This window comes from Macrobrachium nipponense, chromosome 27 (assembly GCF_015104395.2).
Source record: "Macrobrachium nipponense isolate FS-2020 chromosome 27, ASM1510439v2, whole genome shotgun sequence".
NCBI classification, from domain to species: Eukaryota; Metazoa; Arthropoda; class Malacostraca; order Decapoda; family Palaemonidae; genus Macrobrachium; species Macrobrachium nipponense.
This window is the reverse complement of record NC_087216.1, coordinates 44,541,959-44,550,632: the sequence shown is the minus strand read 5'-3', so window position 1 is coordinate 44,550,632 and position 8,674 is coordinate 44,541,959. Positions and strand designations below refer to the sequence as shown.

Sequence of the window (8,674 nt, the reverse complement as noted above, 5' to 3'; positions counted from 1 at the left end):
AGAATCTTCATTTCTCTGGCTTGCATGGTTTTTCCTCCTGCATTAGTCATCACAGGAGATAGGGGATTTTGATGGTAGGCCCTTCACGTGGACACTACAGGACTCCCCCCACCCAAGGAGAGGCATACATCTGTGGGCCAGTGTCTGGTATGTATGCAGGATTCAATCAGTCAATTGAAACCCATGTTGTTCTCCCATCTACTGTCATGTGGTAGGCCTTCAGTCATCTCTAGAGTATGTATTGTGGGGGCATTGTTGGATTTCTATGCTCTTGAAAGATATCTGCTGGCAACATCAATGGTTAACCATACAGGACTTCTGCTGGAGATGCACTGAACACTGTGAGCAGTGTCACTCACAGTCCCAGTAGGACCCACAGCAGTTCTGGCAGTGAGTAATATTTTGAACAATAGGTGCATCCTCTCAATGATTGCATTGGCTTTGGGGTTGTAGGCCATAGTAAGCGCTGTTTTCGTCCCAAGACTGTTAGCAAGGGTATTCCAGGATGGATGTGAAGCTGGCACTCCTATTGGTGGTGATGACCTGGGGGCTCTATGTCTACTGACCCAATCAACAAGGGATTTAAAGCAGCTCTGCCATCTGCCATTGTATTAGTATTTCTTCTGGCCTCCTGGCATTCGTCTATTAGGATAAACAGAGATTTGTGCCCCTTTGAGGTGGGTAGTGGTCCCACTATGTCGACGTGTATTTGGGCTAGTCGGCAGTTTGTTGTCTCATGACTTTTGACATCTGTCATGGGATACACTCTATTGTCCACATCTTAACGTCTCTTCTCATCCCCCCACCAGAAGCACCACTCTGCCGTGGTTCGGTTGGTTTATTGGCCCAATGAATGGAATAGTTTGTGGGTGAGAGTGAAGGCTCTCCTCCTTCTCAGTCCCTCTGGCAAGTTTGGGAGAGGTTGTTCCACTGTTGATTGACAGGTTGCTCTGTATGATGGCAGGATTGATCCGCCGCAGTCGCCATAGGTCCGTATCATCCTTCAGTGCTTCCACTATCTCAGGATAGGATATTTCAAGCTGAATGGTGTTAATGCATCCACCATGATGTTTGCTTAACCCTGCAGTAACTTGATGGTGCAGGAGTGCTTGGGTAACACTGACAAATGTTGTTGTCGCGCTGACCATGTGTCTGCTGACTTTGTGAAGGCGTTCATTATGTTTGGTGGTCTGTCTGCATCATGAACTGTCATCCCTCGAGCATGTGGCAGAAGTGGTAGACTAATTTGTGCACTGCGAGGAGCTCCCTATCAAATGTTAAATACTTCTGCACTGCTGCAGTTAGCATAGAAGGTCAGTGTCCTGCTTGAGTATGGCAGCCATCGCTGTATTGTTGCATCAGTTGTCAGAGTGAAGGGCCTATGGGGTAAAGGAAACATTTGTGTTGTTTCAGAGGTTATTGCTTCTTCCACTAAAATAAATTATTTATCTTGATTTTTTGCCCAATTTAATTTCCTTTAATTTCCTTTAAAAAATTCATATATGGAGCAAATTATCTTTGCAATGTTTGGTATGAATTGGTGGTAATAATTTGTTAAACCTGAATTCCTGCACTGGTTGTCATTACTTTTGGTAAAATTTGTTCTTGGATAAGCCGGATTCCTGCAAATAATCATTTTATACAATTATATGTATGTAGATACACACACACTGTACTTGTATACACATATTAAGGAAATTCATAATTAAAACTGGAAGAGCATAAAATAAGGACGATGGTACGGTCTAAGAGAGAGAGAGAGAGAGAGAGAGAGAGAGAGGAAAGTTGGAAAAATATTGCTTCTCTCTCCTATATAAAAATTACCTTAATTTAGCTCTATTATCAAACTCCATACAGACAGATTCGCTTCACTATGTTTGCGCTGCCACTGAAGTGTAAACTAGAAAGAGAGGGACACAGAGTAAGAGGGTGGTCGAAAAAGAGAATATACATATAGCTTTTATCTCGTATATTACATACACAAATATTAACTTTAAAAACTTCATTATCAAACGACATATAAAAAGGGTTGCTTCACTATCTGTGCTCTCTTATTGGGTTTACAAAATTTGGAGAACTACGGGGTAATCCTTCGCGGAAATCGTAGTTAAATGACTTAACTATACTTCTACCTGTTTTCTCTAACCATCACTGGTTGTACAGGCTTATGGATAATTGCAGAGGAAATCCGGTTTCGTTCATTGTTGCTAAATTTGATATCTCACACGATAGTCCGAGAATGATTTTTCCAATGGAAGTTTTATATTCGACAATAACCAAATGTTTTACAACTTGGTTCGAAGGTGTTTAAAACTACATTTCATTCAGTTTCGTTGTATCTAGCTATCATTGATTACGAAGATTGATATATCATTTGTGCAAAAACGTGTAATACAATAGGTGTGTCTTCATGACATCTGTTGATGCTTAGTTATTTACTAAGATTCCATTGAAACCTAGATAAACTTTAATTTTTGCCTGCCTCTCTTACGATACATCTTATGAAAGTCGCATTTCATCCAATTTTATATGAATACTATTTCTGTGGCATTCAGGTTCCCAGATTATAAGCTTAGCCGTACACCCACACATACCGTATTCAAAATTCTAGTGGTGCTATTTCACTACACTAGGTTTTTTTTATCTCAGTCATGTTTCTCATATCAGTATTAATTTGCTAATTATAAGCGGTAATTAAAAAGTATGAACATTTTGTTAAAGCCTGGGCTACACACATTCACTGCACTGATGTCATATTACTGAAATTCACAAGCAAAACTTGATATCCGGTAGAAAGAATCTGGACTTTTTACCTCATGCAAAAGTCAAAATTCCTCATGTTTACTCTTGGCAATGTGTTACTCACAGCAGTAAACAGAGAATATAAAAGTAAACAGAATATATTAAACATTCCGCTTAAATTGAAATTTTATTCGTTTGTATCTTCCTATAAGATAAAAAGAATTACATCTACAAGGCTACAATATCATTATTAATGAAATAAAACTTTTTGGTAGAGATATCTAAAAAATACATTTATTAATTTCATTATTAAAAAAAACTACTTCACATGAGGTAACGGGTCTTGAAAAAAAAGTAATAGATTGGCATTGGAAATTCTAATTTAATTTAACGAAACGAGTTGCCATCCTCGGTTCTTCTACACGTATTTGCTTGAAAAATTCTGCAGCAGTTTAAATCCACTCAGATCTTTCGCCACTTTTTGTTACAGAAGAGGCCATTACTGATAAGAAATTATATAACACTCAAGTAAATAAGCAAACAGTTCTAGGGCAAGCCTTAATTTAGTTTCATAAATCACTGGAAATAGAGCACAAGACTTGACATACTGTATTTCCTCTAATGGTTTCAAATTTACACAATTTACAAATAAATTCGCCAAGTTTCAAACGCATGATTTACGATTTTTTTTTTCAAGAAGAATCTTTTGCCAAGCAGATTTCACATCCATATTCCCACGCAAAAAGACAAAAACTAATTACCATCGTCATGTTCGTTTTCTTTTTCCAAGCATACGCAAGGTAAAGGTGTATATTTACTCTGCTTTTGTTAATACTAATTAGGGCAAACAGTCGCTCCTCAAAGGAGCTAAAGGAAAGAAAGAAAGGCTTCGTATTCCCCTCTCTTCCTTTTCTTGTTGCTCGCAAGGCGACAAGAAAGGTTTTTTTTTTTTTTTTTGTATTTATATATAATACAAACGTTGTTCTTTGTTTGCCATTTACCTGAAAGTGTTTCCACGTCCCAAAAGAGTTAATGAGTTTTCAACCAAGACACAAATACGTTGTAAAGGCCTTTTCTCAACCTGAGTTATGCATTCAGTGCTCCACTAAAAATGAAGCTAATTAGCTGGATACTAGACAGAATTAAAGAATTTTTTAAGAGGTAAATTTTAATTAAGCATCTTGAAAATAGGAGCGAAAATTGGATTGAAAATCGTAAAATGTTTTACTTAAATTTAGGAAATAAAATGAAATCTGTGAAATCTTTATTTGTTTAGCCTTAACCGCTAATGAGAAGGTTCCATATATGTGCCATTAAAAAGAAAACACTTATAAAACTTTTAAATACAAAAGTTTTTTATTAAACTGAAAATTTATAATTGAAATTCACAATCTCAGGGAAATTTACTGTAACTTGAAAAAACACAGTTTAATTCATTCTTGAATTAATTAAGTAAAATTAAATCAAAATGAATTTATCAAAAAAAAAAAATTAAGAAAATTAATCAAGGAATTAAATTATTCAATTGAAACTCTAAGTGCCAGGTAATAAATAAAATTTGGATATTAATTCACAAATGCTAAACAACACTAAAACTTGAAAAGAATTCTAAGCACATTTCTTACTTTCCAGCCCTTAAAGGCTTTTGGTCTTTTTAATTGATTCTTGCACCTCTCCATTCCACCACCATTTCTCTCGATATATATATATATATATATATATATATATATATATATATATAATATATATATATATATATATATATATATATATATATGGCAGATATGGACTGTCGAGAGGAGAAAAATGGTGGTGGAATGGAGAGTTGCAAGAATCAATTAAAAGAAACCAAAAGCATTTAAGGGCTGGAAAGTAAGGCATCCACAGGGTGCAGAGGTAAGGTACAGAGAAGAGGATAGAGAGGCGAGAAGGAAGGTAGGTGTGGTTATTGGAAGGGCAGTATAGCTGCTGAATGAAAGACTAGGGATAATAAAAGAAGAAAAGGATATCTATAAGATTTCAAACTTGAGGAAAAGACAGAGACAGGATGTGGGTAAATTAGATGCCCTTAGGATAGTGATGAAAATAAATGCATACAGTGCACTGTGCTATGACTTTGTTATTATTAAAAGTTATGTGAAAAGGAAGAAATGCCAAGGGACTGGGAGGAGAGTCTAATAGTATATGTATATATACAAGCAGAAGGGAGATATTATGGATTGTGGCAACTACAGGGAAATTAAACTAACAGAGCATGGATTGAGTTTTATAGAGAGTATAATATGAGAGATTAAGAGAGATTGTAATGATCGGGAAACAGCAGTATGAATTCATGAGAGGAAGAGGGACGGTGGATACCATCTTCATAGTAAGACAGCTACAAGAAAAGAAGCTAGAGAAAAACCAGGAGCTCTATTGTGCATTTATAGAAAGCATGCAATAAGAGTCCCAAGAGAAGTGATTTTTGGTGTTTAAGGAAAAGGAAAGTCCCAGAAAAGTTTGTTAGGTTGGTCAATATGATATATAAAAGAACGGGCACAAAAGTGATAACAGCAGTTGGGGAAACAGAAAACTTTGAAGTTAGTGTCGGATTACACCAGGGGTCAGCATTAAGCCCATTTTTGTTTGTGCTGGTCATGGATGTGTTGAGTGAAGAAATCAGGAATGAAGAGCTGTGGAAGTTGTTGTACACTGATGATGTAGTGATTACTGCTGAAAATGAGGAGGACCTACAGAGAACGGTTGGAAAGTGGCAGAAGTCTTTAGAAAGGGGTGGTTTAAAGGTGAATGTGAATAAAACAGAGGTTTTGCTGAGCAGTAGGGAAGATGGAGACAGAATAGTAATACAAGAAAGAAGAGGCTTGAATATAAAACAGGCTGAAAAGTTTAGATACATAGGATCTACTTTAAGCCAAGAGGGAGGATGTGAGGCTGAAGTTGACAGTAGTATAAAAGCTGTATGGGGGAAGTGGAGAGAGGTAGCTGGAGTGGTATGTGATAAGAAAATGCCAATCAAGATGAAAGTCAAGATGTATAGCACAGTGATAAGACCAGTGTTAATGTATGGAGCAGAAACATGGGATCTAAGAAGAAAAGAGGATGTGAAGCTTGAGAGAACAGATATGAGAATGCTGAGGTTGATTATTGGAATACCACTGCTTCATAGATTGGAAAATGATGAAATAAGAAGGGCAGGCTTAGTAAAGATTACAGAGGTGATAAGAGAGTCATGTGACAAGGAATATATGGAGAGAAGACGTTTGGTGGAGGATGATGTCTTTGATAGAAAGCAGTGGAGAAGGCGCATCAGGCAACCGACCCCTTAATGTAGGGAAAAAGGTGTGAAAGAAAACAATATATATATATATATATATATATATATATATATATATATATATGTGTGTGTGTGTGTGTGTGTGTGTGTGTGTGTGTGTGTGGGTGTGTGTGTGTCACAGTTATTTAAAACGATACGTGTTACATGTTAGTATTTGCGTACATCCTTTAACCTTTAGTTAATTTACATTGAAATAAGGAGCTAACATACGCCATATTTGTTTCATCTCAGGTTTTTCCAGTTTAAAGCTATTCCTGGAAATTAAGGGCGAGTGAATATGAACTCCGATTCCTATAAGGGATAAAAGCCAAATGTCAATTCCTTGGAAATAGTTCTTTGTCAATGAAAACTCGGATATATTTTTTTTCTTTTTTATGATTAAATACAATTTATCTGTCAAATACCTCGTGGTATGCACTTAATCATACAGATACTATATAGTTAATTTACATATTTCAATGAAGAGGATTTTATTACGCAGCACAAAAACCTCTGATATATATGACAAAACTAAATAGACATTTGTATGGTATTTGTATTCGGTTAAGAAAACGGCGATAACAACCTCAGATCAGAAGGCCATTTAATCAATATATAATTGTTTTCGGAATAATTAATGTATTTTCATTATCAATATTCGTTCTTACGCATTCCATTTACTCATCAGGTATCATTTCCCTCTGTCCATGTCAATTGTTATTTTGTATTTATTTATTGTTAATTTGTCTGTTACATTCTTCGGAAAGAAGCCTTTACATATATGAAACTGATCGTTAGAGTGCGAAACAAATAACTGATTTTACATTACATAAATCTATTCTATTTACACGAAAAAGTGAATTGAGAAATTGAGAAATACAAATTTTGTAAAAATTTTATTGTAAATTAGAAATCCAAAAGCCAAAAATAATGAGTTAAAAAAAGGATAAATTGGTTATAATAGTATATATTCTTCTAAGAATGTTTTAGAGAGAGAAACGCAAATGCTAGAAATAACGATTGAAACGAAGATGAACAAATATTTTATTTTTGAATAACTGAATAGAAAATTGTTCAATAGCATAATGGAATAACCAAACTAACGGCTTAAAAAAGTAGTTGAAACTACAGCCGAAAGAGTTTTGTTTATTCGAATTACACTTCGCAATTCATCACAAAGAATGGATATGAAGATATCGTTGTTGTAAGGAATAAAAATACTACGGAAATGAAGGGCACAAAAGGTTTTTAAAGGACGGTTCAGAAAATAAAAATAGCCTTAAACCTCACTTCAAATTGAAAATCAGTTCACAAACTCTCCACTGGGAACTTCTGTCTTGTGGTACTGTGCATTAGACTACCATGTCTTTGAGACTTTTTTTAGGTGATCGTTACCAGGTATTACTGCTTGACATTCCTTTAATCCATTTAATCAAGTGATTCAACAAAAGGCAATAGACGAGAAAGTATATCAGTAAAGGTGCACGATAGATTTCGACTGAGGAAGTGTGAATGATAATGAACTGAGACACAAGAGGCGGCACGACTACACAGTGAGTCTATAACAGGGGTTTTAAGAATCTTGAACGTAAAAGTAACAATATTGTTTGCAGTATGCGAGGCCGTACCATGAACAGCTAATGATAACGCCAATAAAGAAATGAGAAAAAGGTTGTGAAAGAAATGTAGGAGTTGATACATCACCACCACATAAAGTTATTTTAGGCGGTAAAATAACAAAAAAGACGAAAGTTACAGAGGTGGTGAAGCTCAGAAGGCATAGAAAAATATATTTGTGTGTAGACATTACGTAAACCTAATACACTTCTCACTTTTCGTGTAGTCCTGTGTACTTATTCTTAATTTGTGTTCATGCAGGCTAGATAAATATTCTGAGAGAGAGAGAGAGTTATTATTTACACAGCGCATGTAAAATTAGTCGTAATATCGCCAAGGCGTTTCGGTGGAATTAAGAAACGCGAGTCCTGTTCTGGTCCAAATTCTTTGTAATCTTGATGAGATTATTTGTCCGAACTCAATGTTCTCGGTGAATAGATTATAATTCACAGAAGATCAAATTACTACCCACCAAGATAATAATTTTTTTATGAAATAAACTTAGTGCCTTGCGCCTCCCTTACCTTTGATTATCGAACAGAAGATGAAATTATATCATGAAGTCTATGTGAACTGCATAAAGTCAGAAAAGAAAAGAGTAGTTTTTTTTTTTTACTGATGATGTCATCTTGTCATTATAACACGGTATACACTGAATCTAATACCTTAAGAAATAATATTCATGAATAATTCCAATTACCTTTCTGTTAATTATTGTATCCAGCATTGATCATGTCCTTTGTTCATTTTATTTTTTTTTCGTGTTTCATGAAGGGTCATGACAATTTATGGAATTCGGAGTTACAACCTTCAAAGGAAGGTCACGGTGAGGGGATGAGGGTTTCATTTAATGAGAATGAGGAATGTGCTAAGGCTTAAGACAAAGAGAAAAATTGTAAATATTGTTCATTTGAATGAAGATGGAAGTTGAAAAATAATAGATTGATTACATGGCTCAGAGAGAAAATAATGAATTTTCTAAGAAAGAGAAGCATATGAATA

General features: G+C 35.3%; 1 protein-coding gene across 1 annotated transcript; it reads left to right on the top strand.

The window, feature by feature from the left end:
* The first annotated feature begins 5,378 nt into the window (after positions 1–5,378).
* Positions 5,379–6,068, top strand: LOC135200687 (uncharacterized). The gene has a single exon (XM_064229295.1). The coding sequence runs from the start codon at positions 5,379–5,381 to the stop codon at positions 6,066–6,068; it is 690 nt and encodes a 229-aa protein (XP_064085365.1).
* Positions 6,069–8,674: the final 2,606 nt, after the last annotated feature.

Coding starts and splice junctions, on each gene's coding strand:
- LOC135200687 (XM_064229295.1), top strand. CDS start 5,379: ATGGATGTGTTGAGTGAAGAAATCAGGAATGAAGAGCTGTGGAAGTTG.